The 17,901-nt window shown below is 39.5% G+C and overlaps 1 protein-coding gene across 4 annotated transcripts in view; it reads right to left on the bottom strand.

The window, feature by feature from the left end:
- Window positions 1-17,901, bottom strand: part of Armc8 (armadillo repeat containing 8) — a 91,495-nt gene that overhangs the window by 21,257 nt on the left and 52,337 nt on the right. For 2 of the 4 annotated variants that reach the window (XM_055629691.1, XM_055629688.1), the window contains 3 exons: window positions 4,740-4,822; window positions 4,395-4,476; window positions 1,884-1,970 (listed from right to left, as the gene is read on the bottom strand). The exons of 1 other annotated variant lie outside the window; for it this stretch is intronic. In XM_055629691.1, coding sequence (XP_055485666.1) covers window positions 1,884-1,970; window positions 4,395-4,476; window positions 4,740-4,822 — 252 coding nt within the window. The remainder of the gene's footprint in view (window positions 1-1,883; window positions 1,971-4,394; window positions 4,477-4,739; window positions 4,823-17,901) is intronic. One more of the 4 variants, XM_055629689.1, reaches the window with a different exon arrangement.

The following is a 17,901-nucleotide window of genomic DNA, read 5'->3' on the forward strand; positions in this document are numbered from 1 at the left end:
TAAAACAACACTTTTCCCAACATAAATTCTATACTTCAATTCTGCCAACTGGTCCAACAATATTTTTGTAGCATTTTTCTCCCTTCTGGATCAGGAGAAAGGTTTGTTTGTTTGTTTGTTTGTTTCCCAATATACAAAATTAGTCTGACCCTTTGGGTTCATCCACCACATTTCCTCACTGGATGCTACCTAAGCTGCTCTAGGAGGCTGCAGGTGCTCCGACTTTAACTCAGCTGTCAGTACTCCACTGCAGGCAGAGGACTGGGAGCCTTTCTCAGCCCGTCTTGCTCTTTGTCCCCTATAGTGTAAGAATGTTCAATAACCATCTTTGACTTTCACCTTCTTGGAGCTGCCGTCTTAAAGTCAGTCAAAGCTGCAGATGTTTCAATATAGAAAATAAGTTTACAAACTACTACAGGTCCAACAAACAGCAAATCTGACCTCAGAATTGGGAGGAAGGACACACACACAGACACACCCATGCACACGCTTGTTTGCTGTTGCTGGAGACTGAGTCCATTCTCTGTTCATATGTAAGCATGCTCCAGAGCCCAGACCAGAAAGTGAAACAGTAAAACTATAGAAGGTGTTTGCCCATACTGTTATTGTTCTTTATTAAAAACAAAAGCCATGAGCTCAAAAAAATGTATAAGTTGTAAAAAGAGACCCCTCTAAAACACAGGGAACACGGCATAAATAGGAGGTGGCAGAAAGAACATGAGAACCAGACGACAGGAAAATGCATATCAAAAGGAACCTTCTGGACATAACACACGCATGACCAAACTCACTGCAGCTGTGGCTAACACCGTGTGACCTGCCTAGACTGGGCTGCTGGCCAACACTGCACCACAGTCATGGAGGGACCAAGAAACTCCGCCCCTTCCTGGGGGTCTACTGTCAGTTAGTGGTTGCTGGGGCGAAGGGAGTCAAGTTCTTCAGTGGGGTAGCCACAGTCAAGCAGTCCATGCTCTAGTAAATAACTTCCATCCATGGCCATGGATGCAACTCTAACTAAACCCTGCAGGTCACACACAAGAAGTACATGAAGACAGGAGAGGGATTTGCTGGAAAGACAGGGCAGGGAGGAGGTGAGAGGCGGTCGCAGCAGGAAGAGCCACTAAAATTCATAATACACATGGGAAACTGTCAAGAGAAAAATAGGGGAGAAAAAACACCTTACATTCATTCTTCCCCAAACAATTACTACTGAATATTATTTTCTGATGTAAGGAGTGATTCCTTTGAAATGACTTACAATTCAGGTTTTCAAAGACAAGTCAATTTATTCTTTAGTAAATACTGCTTGAAAATGGTCTATTTATGTTTTTATTAATTATTTCTTTTCTTGCAGTTTCAGTATAGATTAGTTATATATTGTGGCATATTTTAGTTTTTTGTTTATAAACAAGGTGACCTTAAATTTTTGGGCTCTTGAAACCCTTTGGCCTCAGCCTCCGAAGTAGCTGAGACTACAGGTGAGGTGGATCTGGGCTTTGTAACATCTGTTAAGTAAGTTAAACATTACAGATAGAATGAACAAAGTAATGGGAAGTTGTTCCAACACTGAGAAATAAGTGACTTATTTCCTTCTCTACTCAAATGAAACAACTCAGAAGTTCTTTAACTCAATCCACAAATTTCAACACCAACTATTATTTTAAGAAGAAAAGCCAAGCAGTGGTGGTGCACGCCTTTAATCCCAGCACTCAGGAGCAAGAGGCAGACTGATCTCTGTGAGTTCAAGGCCAGCCTGGTCTAGTGAGTTCTAGGACAGCTGGAACTACACAGAGAAACACCGTCTCAAAAAACCGAAATAAATAAAGAAAAAAATATAGCAATTGACTAAACTTTAGCCAGGTAAGAGAAAAATCAATACTAACCTCTTTACTTGGAGAAAATTCAAGAAGAAGGTTACATAACATGGAAGATGCTACTACTAGGATTTCATCGGGTGCATTTTGTAAAACCTATAGAATAAAAAGGGCGATGTCATTAACTTTGAAATGCTAAAGGTGAGGTCAAGTAAAACCCTAAATAATTATCTTCCAACTTGACTTCTCATACTGGACAGTATGTATAGGAAAGAGGACTGCAACTCAGAAGCTGACCTCTACTGTCAAGTTGATGTGATTATAGTAAAATAAGACTGGGGTGTAGCTTAGTTGGTCAAGTGCTTGTCTACCTGAGTTTGCTCCCAGAACAAGAAAAATATATATACATACATACAAGTCAATTTTACCCAAACAGAAAAATTTAAAACACAAACAAAAGTTTTTATTAAAATTAAACAGCTAGTCTCTTGTGTTTTGTTAGTGAACAGATTAAAATATGAAAAAGCAAAATGAGAAAATTATTAGATATTAGATATATAAGCAGCTTTTCAACTATGCAAAATCAAAATGAGTATGAGTATCTGCATCTAATATTACAGCTTATTCGTGTAACTTAGTCATGGTTTCAGAGTCAAACCCACATACAGCCCTGAGTACAAAACTCCTGTAGGCTGTTCACCGAACATTTGACCTAGGAGAAGTAGACAGGGATCACCCTGCTCTGTCCTTGATGTGCATGATACAGAGATTCTGAGCTGAGCAACCAGAAGGTCCAGACAGAAAAGATGTTATTTTGGGAAACAGAAAACAGTTAAAAAGTATTGGGTGAATAATAAATAAATCAAGATCAAGCTATCAATTAAAAAAAAAAAAAAAAGCAAACCAAAACAAAACCTGAAAAGGAAAAATAGGACCTGTAAAAGAAAACAGTAACTGAGAAGAGCCTTCCGAAGTCTAGGAATGTCAAATTTGGCTCCACCGGTTTTAAGTAAGAGACTGTGAATGGAAAACAGACTTTTGTTGACTGAACTGGCCTACCCCTGAGGTGTATCCTACCAGTGTAGAAGGGCATTAAGGTTGTACTTAGAGTAGGCAAATAACCTTTCTGAAGTTGGGAGCTCTAATTTCTAGGAAACAAAAATACAGAAGGAAATGAGTCATGTTCAAGAGGTGCCATGCGCCCAATAGGTGAAATAAAGCGAAAGAAATTCAGAGAATAGTGACAATGAATGGACATGGGACAAGTGCAAGGTTACAGGTTGAGAAGGAAGGCCCACCGCAAAGGAGAAACTGAAGAAACGTTTTGTCCTGATAAGCCTCACAAAGTTGTATCATGATCTTTCTATAACCTAACCACAAATCACATACCCAGAACTGTCATGCCTTCTAGTGAAGCAGCTCACTAGGGTTCTTACTGTTTCCTAAACAATGACTATCACCTTATTTCAAGACCTCAAAGAATAAATCATATACTCTGCATGAGATCAGCTTTCCCATAAGAACCACTCAGCACGCTAATTCCCAAGGACTACAGCACTGGTCCAATTCCACCTTCAAAAACAACAACAACAACAACAACACTCCACAAAAACAAGGTTTCACTATATAGTCCAAGCTGGCCTTCAACTCATGATCTTCCTGCCTCTACCTTCAGGTACTAACAATTCAGACATGCCATTTCCTACCTTCCACCTGGTTTTCTGTCCAGCCATCTGTCTCATTACTCCATCCTTCTATGATGTCTAGTTCCTACACTTTCGTACATAGCATTTCTGCTCATAGAAAGAAATCCTTCTGTTCTTTTTACCCCTGAAGTCTAATTCACATTTTCCTGCTTGACATTTCTCTTTTTTCTGTCACACTGATATCCTTACTCTAGCCTAAAGTTGAAGCAAGGGTAAGATTGCCATAATAAAAGACTTTTTGCAAGGCCTGGAGGCCTGGAAGCTTTGCTTAGTGCTTAGTAAGTATTCAAAAACAAACAACAACAAGAAAATCAAAATAATTTTAAAATTCTATTGAGTAAGTGAAATGCATACAGTTAAGAGATTTTTAAAAAAGAAAAAGATCAAAGACCAAGCTGACCATGGTTCAATATGAAGTTGAACATTAGCTGTACCCTTTATAAGTTTCAATTCATATTTACTTGTCTTGAATTCCTCCCTGCTGGCATGGGAAACCCCAAAAGCGCAGAGTTAATAGCCCAAATCTTATTTTATATCTATAAATAGCTGATTCTTTCCCTTCTTATAACTCAAAGGCTATGAGGAAAACTCTTTTCAATTTAAACAAGATGTAAGTTTAAAGAGTAATAATGAACACACAAAAGACCGAAAGCTCAAGCTAAAAACAAACAAACAAACAAACAACAACAACAAAAAAAACCTGGGCTGGGACTTCCCTCTCACCCCTGAACTGCTCAACTGAGAACCGCTGACCTGAGTGTGGCTGAGTGACTCAGGATAAACAGCAAAATGTTCTACCCAAGAAGCAGATGTACTCCTAGAGCCGGGTGCTCGGCTCACACAGGCTCCGTGCCAACTGCTGTAACTTTCTCACCTTCATTAAAGGTTTCCACACCGCATGATCCTGGAAACTGGTTCGAAGCTGCTGTACAGATCTGGATAAACTGTGCAAACATCTATAAAGAATGATCAAAATTAGCTTCCCAAGAAGCCAAACCTCACATTTCAAATCAATTGCTTGGCTTTTCACTAGTACGAACGTACACTTCAAGCATGACTATCGGAGGCTACTTTCTGTTAGGTGACATGACACACTGCATGAATTCACCTGAGCATACGTTCCAGGAACATCTGCATCCTGTGCTTAGTGAAGGACCGGAAAGGAAACAGGCTAAACACACAGCAAGGGATTTTTATTCAGACCACGTAAAGCTCATACCTGACAGCAGCTAACCGCACCTTGACACTAGACTCAGACAAGCCAGTCACAATTCGGTCCATCATATTTTCAGTCTCAATGATCTGGAGAAAAAGGTTAATGCTGCATAAATGACAACATGAAGGTGACAGACTTCACTGCTTGTAAACGCAAGTAAGTTACTGTTCATTAGAGCCTAATGTTCTTAGCAAAAGGCTTTTACCTCGAGACAACCACCTTGCAGTGGGGCAGGCCACTCACCAGAAACATGGAGCAAGCACCCACTAAGGACACGCCGGCGTGGACGACAGGCATAATCATGCTTCTTTCTTTTTAAGGGTATTTGAATGGCTTAAGTACTACAGAGGTGTGCATAACCAATGTGGGCTGAGAGGATGTAAGTAAGGATGAGGCATTTCCTGTGAGAACGGCAGCGAATCACAGTCCACACTGCCCTCATCAAGTGAATGAAAGTACGCAGCCACCCTGCGGCTCCACTTTACCAAGCAGATTTAAGCTATGTAAAACATTTACAAGTAACCCTTGCTGTCCTTCACCACAGCACCAGGCCCTGGTACATGAAACCAGAACAATCAATCATTTAGCTTTGCTTCTGATGGTTCAAAGTAAAATACCCTGAAATCCGTCTTCATTAGGCCATGCACTGACAGGTGAATAGCGTGTAGAGGAAATTAAGTTGAACTCACATGGACCTATGGAAAAACAGGCTTTTCCTATGGAAGTGTTAGAGCAATCACAAAAACATCAACGTCACCAGTGGCCACCTGCTGAGTTCATGGGTGTGGCAGGCATCGTTGCACTGAGCATTTTATATTCTCTGGCTATTTGACTCTTCCATTATCTCTTCTGAAAGGGTTGTTAAGAGCATTCCCACCAACGTGCTAGGAAACTGAACATTCTGAATAGCACAGGAGTTCTGATTGCAGGGTCCACGCACTTAGCAACACTCCTGACACTGCTGACAGTTGTAACATGAATGGTCCGCCATCGGGAGGAGGTGCTGCGCTCACCTGGAACACCCAGCACAGACCAATCCCCTGAGGGAGCTGTTGATTGTCCTTACGTCTAGGACACACCAGCTGCATCAGATTCTTGCATAGACAGGAACCTGTATCTTTAACAAAGTTGAGTCCAGTGTGCACTCAAAGGCTGAGGCTTAAGCCCAACAACCTAGAGCGAAATGAGAAGATTCAGAAGCCTGACCTCAGAACAGGAGGTGAGAAATCTCCAGGCGTTCAGAAGTCGTTTCAAATTACCAGTGAACAGTAGAGAGATCTCTACTATCAAAAGCAGAGAACCTGCGGCTGGAGAAATGGACCACTGGTTAAAAGCACTGCTCTTCCAGAGGACCTGGGTTCGATTCCCAGCAAACACAAGGGCAGCTCACAACCATCTTTATCTCCAGTCTAGGGAATTCAATGCCCTCTTCTGGCCTCCACAGGCCCTACACACAGGTGGTACAGAGAGACACCCAGGCAAAACAAGGCAGGGGTGGGGTGGGGGGACAGTGAAAAGGCTCAGTGGCTGACAGTACTTGTCACTGAGTCTGAGGACTTGAGATAAAGCACCTGGACCCACATGGTGGAAGCAGAGAGAGCAGCTTCTGCAAGCTGTGCTCTTACTTACACACATGCACACATACATCTAACAAACACATACACGTAACACACATGCACACACACGTAACACACACATACATATAACACACATACATACACAGGGAGGGAGGAAGAGAAAGGAAAGAAGAAAGAATGGGAGATAGAGAAAGAGAGAACAAGGAACCACACTTTACCTATAGGCTAGGAAAGACATTTTCATACAGTGTTTCACAGTGTCCAAACAGCCCTAGAATATATACAATGTAGTACAAGAGTATACACGCCCCTTATGCCAGACCAACCCTAACCATTCTTACCTTTATGGGCATCCATTCTTTGCCCCATTATCACCTCTAGCCTCCCATGTGCCTTCTTTCTCAGGCTAGCTACTCTGGTTTGGTTTTTTTTTTTTTTTTTTTTTTTTTTTTTTTTTTAAACAGAATTTCAAAAAACTCTGTCCTGGGCTCACTTTGTAGACCAGGCTGGCCTGGAACTCAACAGAGATCCACCTTTGCCTGCCTCTGCCTCCTGAGTGCTGGGATTAAAGGTGTCCATCACCACACCCAGCTAGTTATTCTTTTTTTTTTTTTTATAAACTCTCCTATCATCTTTTTCTCAACGTGGATGGATGCCTGCCCCTTCTCAGCAGACACAATCTTACCTGTCAGATTTTGACCACTGGTCCTCCCAAGACCTGTACTCACCTGCAGGAGACCCCCATGTTCCTCGTGGTGCCCATTTCCCATTTCAGTGCTTCCCACCTTCCTCTGCACTCACCGCTACTTACAGGGGCTTTGCTCTTTTGATGGGAAGACGTTGACTTAACAGCTCACTTTTCTTCGTTTTGAGACAGGGTCTGTCTGTGTTGCCCTAGCTGTTCTCTAACTAAAACCCAAGTGATCCTGTCACCCTAGGCTCCTGAGTGTTAGGGACCACAAGACTGTGCCAGGTGCAAAGTCCCAATTCTTATTGGAACCTCCCAATTCTGTCCCATTTTTCTTTACTCTTGTTACGCTGAATATATCAAGTTGGATACATAAAGCCCAAATACCTTCTATCGTGACCCCAGACCCACTTCCCCATCTTTTTCTTGCATCTTTACAGTGACTACTTCTAAAGGAATGTCAGGGTCATGGGCTGAAAGCAGGTGGGTAGAATGAAAGAAACGTGAATAAAGGAAAGATAACCATTCTGAAGAATGGGTTTCGCTATTAATTGTGGAATAATCACTAATGCTCTTTCTAGAGAATATCCAAGCTCAGGGAGAATGAAAACAGATTTCAGGAACCCTGACAGGGTTCTAGGAAGCTTAAAACTTGAGAATTTTATTCTTCTTCAAGATTATGTCCTCTTATGTCCATAAGAGGATAAAAATGATACAAAATCAGAATATGAACATATACATATAATTCCAGTCCAAAAGGGCATCCAGAGAAGTCATGTGAACATGCTCTAACGAAGGTAATACAGCCTGAGCACTGTAGCCATTTATATAAGAGTAAAGGGGGACATCATGGTGAGAACCATGACCAAAATGAGGATAAAAATGTGGTTATAAGGCTTTAAGGACAGGTTTAGATATCCAGACAACAAATCTCCAGGTCAACAGGGAGGGACATAGAAGTAATTACTGCCAAAGTCTACTGACTCATGATAGTCTAATGGAGTGCCGCACTGCTTTATATATTCGAGGTTGGAAAGACAAGAGCAATAAACCATATTCTCTATGGTACCTCTTAGTGAGCCTGGTACCATGCCCCAAAGCTTTGAAAGGAACCAAGACATAGCACCCAGAATGGCATCTTGGGTCCTTTGAGGACATCAGAGTAATGCTAAGTAGAGCTGAAAATTGTTCTAACCCATGGTTCTTGCTGGAGATCCCATAAAAGAGATACGGCCCTGTTACACATACCACATGCCACCAAAAGAGGTATCGGCTGTCTTTCTAGTGGAGGCAGTCATTCTCTTTCTTCTAGGGGCTGAGACTGTAAATGCATCTACAGAATTAAATATCTGCATCTGAAAGTGATGAAGTTTAGGCCACTGGACTATAGTTAATATCTGTATGCTGCTGCATTCGTATTCTTGCAATTCTTCCAGGAATGGACATGGATCTAGCAGAACAGGATGGAAGATCTTTGTCATCAGGATATAGGCCTTCAGGCATGCGAAGAGATGGTGAAAGTACAGAACCCAAGTAATGCCAAGTTGGTTCACTGCACATATACTAATGTCAACAACCTAAAGCTGTCCTTTAGTTATAAGAAAACCTCTCAGTCCTTCATTAAGAAAATGCAGTATGGCCAGGATGTAAGTCACCTGTTCCTGAGAGCTTATACAGAGCTAGAAGGATCAGATATATCATTAAAGAAACAAAGCAAAGCAAAACACTCAGATTCAATCATTCTTCTTCGGCAAGACTCAGGATGAAACATTCTTCAGGGATGAGAAAAAACTTAAGTTTGGACTTTGAACTATGTTTGAAACAGATCAAGCAAACTATCCAAAAAGTAAACCTCAAAGATTTCCTGATGGTATTAGTTGACTGTGGTAAGCAATTTAAAGTGGGTAGCTTTGGGGCCAAAGGGGTAGATGGCAAAGTGGTCATTATCTTAATGTCAACCCAGTCACTTATGGTACGCAGCCAGCCAGCTACAATTTAACTCCAAATGAGCTTGTGAGAAAGGTCCGAGGAAGTTCTGTGAAGTGAAGTGATGCAGCTCCAAACAACAGATTTGGCCACTAGCAGTAAGGAGCTAGAGCCAAACTGAAATCAGAAGAGGCAGCCTCCCAGGTCTACAGAGACAAATGACTGCATCCAGGAAGTCTAGACAAGCAGGAGAAAGTGAGCAGCCGAACAGCGAGTAGCTGAAGAATATGAGGAAGGGACCTGCCACAGTGAAGGGACCTTGAGGGCATGGACTGCACTGAGTAGTCTATTAAATGCTGTTATAGATACCAATGCTCACTGACTTAAGCTCTAACACTCACCTAGCTGAGCACTGTGAATGTAAGATCGCATGTTAGTCAAAGAAAGGCTGATTTTCATAATGGTGTAGGAAACAGAGGGGTTGTAAGGAAAGGACATTGACCTGCGGCTTCCACACGAGCAAGCATGGATTTGTGCACCTGCACACATACAAATATACTTCACACACACACACACACACACACACACAGCTATAACCTATTCTATAGTTTCAAGAAATATTGGTTCTCTCTCTTGGCTCAACTTTTCCTTATGCCCAAATAACAAAAATGTATAAACATTATGATGTCAGAAATGTTACGGTGTATTAGAAAACTTCAAGATATCTATAAAAAGTGTTACTAAGAAATTCAAACTTTAAATTCACCCATTAGCTTAAATCAGCACAGAACCTAAATTACACTTTAGTTTAACAAATAAATAGAACCATTATACATCACCATTCAAATAGCAACAAACATTCTTCCACCTCTGTTTGCTGTTCAGAGATGTGAACTGTGCACTGTCTCAGGAACCATACAACATAAAGTTTATTCTACAGATGCACAGCTGTATACCTCACAGTCTTTACTAAGGTCTAGACATACACGATTCACTGAGAAAATACAAGCCTCACGCTATAATAGTCCAGGTACTGCTTTTATGTTCTAATGATGAACATTGCAACTTGACAAAGTAGTCACTATTCAATAATCAAAGGATCTCACACATTAACTCAAATTTAAATCTATTACATTCCATAAGGAATCTGTCCACAAAATAAAATGCTGAAATAGTACCTCTAGCTGGGGATGTAGTTCAGTGGTGGAGTGGTTTGCCTAGTATGTAGAGCTGGGTTTGATCCCAGCACCTCAAAAGAATAAAAATAAACAAATTATTTAAAAGAAAAATGCCGAAGACTGAAATAGTATCTGGCTATTTCCTCTCCAGAATAATTTACAACATAACCACACTTAGACAAACATTTAAAAGTAATGCAGAAAAAATAAAGATGAAGATTTTCCACTCTATAGGCCCAAACTTCTGAAACAACTATTTCCATTTGTAGAAGGGAAAGTTTTTCAACAAAAGTTTATCATAAGAGGACCTTTGCAAACACCTTCATTACAGCTTATCCTAGTTACAATCATACTGTGGTCTTTGCTATGTAGCCTTCATGCCCATGCCTCCCAAGCATTGACTAGTTGTATCACCAGGTCCTGGTATAGTCATTCTTATCGGCATGTTAATTAATCATGGCAAAATTGGTTTTCCGTGTAAATAAAACTTCCCATACACATATGAAACCCTAGGATGACAATACAGATATTTATTCTATTTTAAAGTCACAAGGTATAAACCAATCTTTGTGTCACTGCTGGCTATACAGGTGATATATCATGAATGACAAACACACAAAGGAATAAATGTATCTCATTATCTACCTAGTACCAAAACCAGAGAAAATTGGCCTATGTGTTCAACCTGCTGCCCCACCATCAGCCAGCACACAATATGTAATTCTATACCAAGTTCCCCATTGTTGACTAATCATACATTCTTCTTCCCAGTTTACACCATCCCTGGGCTCTACTAGGGATATGCAACTGTACTTTAATGGCTAGAAGCAGGGCATCAGCTTCAAAGAGTCTGGGACAGCATTCACCAGCTGCCATGTTAATCAAACTGATTGTTTCTGGGTCAGTAGCAGTGATCTCACAGGGTGGTGTGAGATTTAAGAGAGATAACATACTGAAGTTTACCAAGGTATCCAGCACATAGTGAGTTCCTAATCAATAGCTGTTCTGCTTACATGAAATTTAGCCTCAAAATACAATATATCTGGATTTATATGAATTGTATGATTTTCAACCATCTAGCATGCTTTATATTTGCTTTTCTCTTGGATCTTACTCAGACAATGTTCCTAACCAATCTACGTAATCCAGTAACAGTTGATATTGTAACTAAGAGCCACAGTTATCTCATTTGCCCAAGGTCTCTCATATAGCATCAGCATTCAAATAAGGGAGTTATCTGTAGGGAACATGTAGAGACAACATCACGCTGTTAGCACTCAATGCTTTCTTGCAGGAAGGCAGATAACTAGCGTCTCCCTTTCCTGGTTTTGTGGAGGCCCATTTTCCAAAGGCAAACACTAAGTATGGTTTTCCACCAGATCTGTTTATGGTAATGGTTCTCAACCTTCCCTTTAATACATTCCTCATGCTGTGGTGAGCCCCAATCATAAAATTATTTCTGTTGCTACTTCGTAACTGTAAATTTGCTACTCTTAATAATCGGAATGTAAGTATCTGTGTTTCCCTGATGGTCTTTAGGTGACCCATGTGAAAGGGCTGTTCCACTTCCAAGGGAGTCACAACCCACAGGTTGACAATCACTGGGTTATGGTGGGGTTTTTGTTTGGCTGGTTTTTGTTACTGTTTTTTTTAAGCTGTGCAGTGTCAGCACAGAATAACGTCTTTGTGCAAAAGCCAGACAGTACAGTAAATCCTTTAACTACAGGAGATCAAGCTTCTGTTTAAGCTATTCAACATGGCCTGGGAGTTCAAGATGAATAAGGATGGCTGTAGTGGGACAGAGCCTTATAGGCAAGGGTTTGAAGTGAATTTACTCTTCTCTGGTCAAAACACAGTTTTCTTCTGAGAGCCCTTTCTCAACCACTTAAAAATGTAAAAGTCACTCTGATAGGTAAGGTAGCTAACTCTCTTACTGCAGAGGTAACAGGTGTGTGTACTGCTCACCCCTGTGCTCACACCTTAATTATGGAGAAGGATGGGGACAGCTCTGATCTTCACAAACTGAATTTTCTCAAGGTCCACTGTTCCCGAGTACTTAATTACTCCAAATACTCCACATCCGGACAAAATAATCCAGAAAAATCCAACTACTTTGTCCATTTACTTTACAAATGTAACCAAAGGCCATATTTTAGCCCATTTTTTTATTTATAAAACACCTGTCTTTTAACTAAATTATAAAGAACTTATCAACGACAAACCAAAAATTGTATGCAAACACTTAACTCCATGCCTCCTTTCAATGAAACCCTGAGGTCAGTCTTTTGCTTTCTTCTCTAAGTACCTCTCTGTATACAGCAGCGTGACAAGCAGGCTTGCTGCGTTCAGTGTGTGAAGGTCAAGGGTCTCACCATTGTGGACATGTGGCAAAACCTGGTTATCTCTTTAGAAATACTTACCATCTCCAACGGATGTCACAGGGCTCATTTAGAATTCTTTGGAAGGTCACCTTTAAGAAGGTAACTTAGAATGTAGTCACCAATTAAGTTAAGGAATTATAAATGCTGAGCTTGTATTTATAGCAAAGCCAAGTCCTAGAGGAGGTTATGTCTGTGGTGCCATGGAAAACCCTTGCAATGTTCAAGGTGTTTGATTCAATACATAGGTAAGGCTTAAAAGTAATTCACATCTGCCCAATGGAAGAGACAAATACAGAATCCGATGCTGTGCCTCTGCAATAACCATTTAGAACTATCACACTTTGTAAAACTATAAAATCATAAATTCATGTTCATTTATACTCTTAACCAAAAGACCAAATAATAACAAAATCAAGCTATAAACAAAGGATAAAAGTTTTCAAGGTGAATGAGTAACACAATTTTTAAAAAGTACAGAATATGAAACTGACTTCAAATACAAACATACTATAAAATGCACCCCCTCCCCGAGACAGGGTTTCTCTGTGTAGCCTTGCTGTCCTGAACTCAGTCTGTAGACCAGGCAGGTCTTGAAATCACAGAGACCTGCCTGCCTCTGTCTCTGACTCCCAAGTGCTGGGATTACAGGTGTGTGGGACCATGCATGGCTAGTATAAAAATCTAACAGCATTAAAAATAGAGACATAATGTGAAGACTTCTGGGATTTTGTTTCCTAGGAACAGTGATTACTTGGAGTAATAGTGTTAGTACCAATCATGGCTGGCAATACTTAAATAACCATGGCTGACACTACTTAAATAACCATAAATAATGTCTTAAAAAAATCTAGATTTTTAAACATATCTTAAGTTAAAATTATGAAACAAGTCTATCATAAGAGATTCACTACAGAAAGAGTATATTTCTGAAATATAAGAATTCTTTTCTGAAATGAACTTACTGACAATTTGGACAATTTATATTATAAATTCACTTTCTTCATTATGAATCCTTATTTACATCTCAAATGTTGCCCACCTTTTCTTCAAGCACATGAAGGACATATGGTATTTATTTTTCTCCAACAAATTAATTTAAAGTAATCAAACAACTGATGCTATTTATTAGTGCTTATGTGGCTGACATCATGCTAAATATAAATACATTATGTTGAATCTTCCTTGCTAGGAAAAGGGGCAGGCGGGAGATTCTTGTTTTTCTTTGTTGCCTCTTTTGTTCTTATTTTCCTCTGCCATTATTTATCTGCTGAGATTTTTTTTAAAGCTAAACTTAAAAATAAAAAGCAAGCTAGTCCAATGGTGTTAACCTACAGTCCCAGCCACTCAGAAGGCTGAAGCAAGAGCATCACTTGAGACCAGGAGTGTGAGCTAGCTTGGGCAACATAGCTTGACCCTGGCACTTTAAAAAAAAAAAGAAAGAAAGAAAGAAAGAATCCCAGCCTTGATTGCTGGCCACATAAAGCCACTGTAAATCTCCCCAGGAAACAAAAGTGGGTTTTCGGTTCTTGAAATGTGAAATGAAAAAGCATTAGAGGATTAGAAGTGGCGTCCCCCAAAGCAATTAGATTTCAAGCTCATTTAAACAATAGGTGCTCTAAAATGTGTTCCAAATAACTCCTTGTGCCCCTATCAAACGCTGCCCAATCATTTCTTGCTCCTCTGGCTTACTTCGATTTTAAAATGAATGCTGAGTTTTAAGCTACCACCCTACTGTGCTTAGTCTCCCCTCTACGTGCCTGCTGGCCAATTCATGCAACTACGACAGTAGTTCAGCTGGTCAATATGTAACTGAAGAAAGCACTGACCTTTAAGGAAGAGGTGGTCATGAAGTGGAAAGATACTTCACGTGGGCAGAATAGCACTTTCACAAATGGGTTGATTCCTCAGCAGGTTAATTTCTACATCGTATGTTTATCCTTAGAAAATTTACTCCATGTTCACAACTGTACCTTCTATGATTTCCTGATTGTAAATCACACGCAGAGAAGAGGAGAATCTTTTCTACATCTGGCAGTGCTGAAGGGGCAGGGCCTTGGCATGCTGGTTCTGCACTGCAGCCCCAGAACTGCTCCTCTATCTCTAGTTAGAACATGACAGTCAAAGTTACTTCGATGTAAAGCATGTTCTCTTTGACCAGGTTAGTAGACAGTTTGAAATTAGGATTACCTGCCTCTTGAAAACTGAGAATTACTGTGTTTTCTCTATGCTGTATCTAATGACAGCTCTCGCCTATTAGGAGCAGACATATACTACCATTTCAAAGTTCTTCTCTTCTCATACATAGAGGATTGATTGTGAATTTGGGAAAGCTCCTAATCAAGTGAGCAACATATAATTTGATAACCATTACAGAATAATGTAATTCTATAACAGCTCATTCATCCAATTCTTTGATTACTTCGTTCACATTCATTCTTGAAATGTTTATTGTCAACTGTGCAGAGCTGTAGATGCTAGGAACACAGTAATGAGGTAACAAAGAAAAACCCCTGCTCTCATAGAGCTTACATTCTGGTTCATCAAAAAGCACCTTCAGCCAAAAGGCAAGTACTCAGACGTAAGAGGAAATATTGAGAAAGGCTCTCCTGGTCTGAACCCCAGAAAGGATAATGACTACAATCAGTGTTTCATTAACATTTCTAATGTGTTTACTTTTACCCAAAGCAAAAAAACAACATCCATAGTTTATTCATTTCCTTGCAGTTATTCTATGTCGTTGCCATTTTTCTCCAATGTACACTTTCTAAATTTCTAAAACATTTCATTATTCCTTGAAGAGATTGCGATAGAGGTAACAGTTGCTCAGTTTCTAATGACCCTGATGATCAACAGTTATGAAAGGAAGCGATGGTCTTCAGGTCTTCATCAGAAAAAAAAAAAAAAACTGGCTACAAAACTATAGTACAGGACTCCTCGCTACTGCTGGCTCTGTGTGACCTAACGCCTTACTGGCAATGCCTGCACCTGAAGGTTTATTGCTCTCCTTCCTGCTGTCCCACCCCACAAGCTGCTGAACTTCTGCTAACCAGCACTACTATGTGGTATCATTAGGAATTGGACTTGCCCCTCACAGAGACTAGTGCTAATACCTACTTGGTATTGCTGTCAATTTAGTTACAGATAAGACATTCTGGGTTCTTCTACTGATCTCTCATTTCTTGTCCATGCCCTTAGCCTCCCTAACATGATCTACTCAAGAACTAGGGTCAGTTATTACTGGTAAGCTGACTTCTTCCAGGGTTAATGTAGCCAGGTAGAACATTCAGTAAGCTCAGTGAGCCCATCTTGTCTTGGGCTTCTCTCTCTTCCTGACACAGCCAACGGCAATGTCTTCACTCTCACAATCTGAACCTTGTTTTACCCTTTTGTGCACACATCACAAGCAGTTAAGAAATCAGTAAATATGGCAGAGTGATAAAGATGAAAAGCTAGGAAGAAAAACGCCAACTTAGCTGTGCACAGGAGAAAGATCCAATCACACCAGATGACACAGCACCTATGCATTATTTCTGAATTTTTGTTTCTATGTTTACTCAACAATTTTTTTGTAGGGTAGTGGGGAGGGTTGACACAAGCCCAGCCTGGCCTCCAAATTGCTATGTAGCCGAGAATGACCTTGAAATCCTGATTCTTCAGCTTCCAATCTCCCTAGTGCTGGGATTACAGGTGTGCAGGACCACATTCAACTTTTTCAACAGACATTTATTGAGTTCTTCTAAGTTATAGGAACAGCTGAATTTTATTATTGTTTTTTAATGGAAATACAGTGACATGATTCCAAAAAAGGGATGGCAAATCTCTGACATGGAGATCATGTTTAGTCTTATACTAAATTTTGTCTGACTCAAAGAAAAGGTATCAAAACAGGCCTTTAACCATCTTTAAAAGCACTGAGAGAAAGAAAGAGAAAAACATAATTCTAGGAAGAGAGATAGTTGCCGTTTTCCTTTACGGCTGTGTATACTTCTCATTGTCCCTGTTTTTTGCTCTGATTTTCTCATATTTATTCTTCAGCCTTTCCTTAACTGGCCACAGTAGGACACTGTGACGAATATTATCTACTGAATTATGTTCCTGTTTCCAATATAAAAACCAGACCAATTAAACATTTCATCTTTGCAGATAAAACATGCAAAATAAGAAAAATTAAAAATTTGTTTTGAGGGGCCTGGGAAGGTATACAATCCTTGAAATTTCTTATCAAGATTATGCACACAGGTATCAGTATACTGAAATTCTATATTCATAAGTGTAGGTGTTACATTAAAAAATGTAACAGTGTTAAGAATCAACACAAAAATACAATCAAATTACATAAGGCATAAGTATAAAAGAGAAAAAAATACTTCGTGGAAAAAGTAAATTCAATCTATCAAAATAACCATTTCAAAAAAAATATAAAGGAATAGAAATAAATGCATTCCAAGAAAGAGTTATCGATTTTTATACACTGAAAATAAGGATTGTTTTCCACTTCTAATGCCAGACTTTAAGTAGATCTTGTCATATTTCTTTCATAATTTGCACTTTACAATTTCTTCAGTGAGTTCTATGAATTGTAAACTATTCAACGATTTCCCAAAATTAAATAACTTCCTAAATACTATGTAATCCCATCACATAAGAATAGCACAGTAACTTTTCTTTACCACACACATGAAAACTATAGTTAACAATTATAACTTGTTCTTTATTTGTTATCTTTCTACACAAATGATCAACAGCCTTACCAGGAAATGGTATACATTGTGAATACAAGTTTAGTAGACTACTGATTGGACTGTTACGGTGCAAGAACTTCTAGAACATGATATCACGTATTAAGTCATTAATTCCAAAACAATCATTTATTGACAAAAAAGTACAAATAAGTACAAATGAACATCCTACCCCATTATGGTCCATCTATCTAACTCCCTTTTAGTCTCTGACATGGTCTTTTGGAGCTGTGAGGAAGGATAAAATATTTCTCCTGTTTGCTAATAATCCAGTAATAAGTTATATAGTCCATGTCATCATTAATTTAGCTATATGAGTTACCAACAAAACATCTTCCCTTGTGATACACCACACGTCTAAAGTGAACAAAATATTTCAGTGTCAACATCCATAAACCATGGTTAGACACAGGTAATAACACATCTCTAATGTTTGCTTTGAAGTAACAGTTCACAAGTGAAAGTCACAGGTGTCAAAAATATCGTTAAGTCATGTACTCACTTTAAGCAGTCAAAACTTCTCACTAGCCAAACAAGATAGAGGTACATGGGAAAATCAGCTTGTTAGTTGTGCTTTGTAAGCTGGTTATGAAATCAAAACTCCTCACATATCTAATCTTATTGCTGATACTTCCATTTGTTCAAGGAAGATTCTTTTTCAATTTATCTCATCCAA

This window comes from Psammomys obesus, unplaced genomic scaffold (genome assembly GCF_907164565.1).
Source record: "Psammomys obesus unplaced genomic scaffold, mPsaObe1.curated_primary_1811, whole genome shotgun sequence".
In the NCBI taxonomy this organism is placed as follows: Eukaryota; Metazoa; Chordata; class Mammalia; order Rodentia; family Muridae; genus Psammomys; species Psammomys obesus.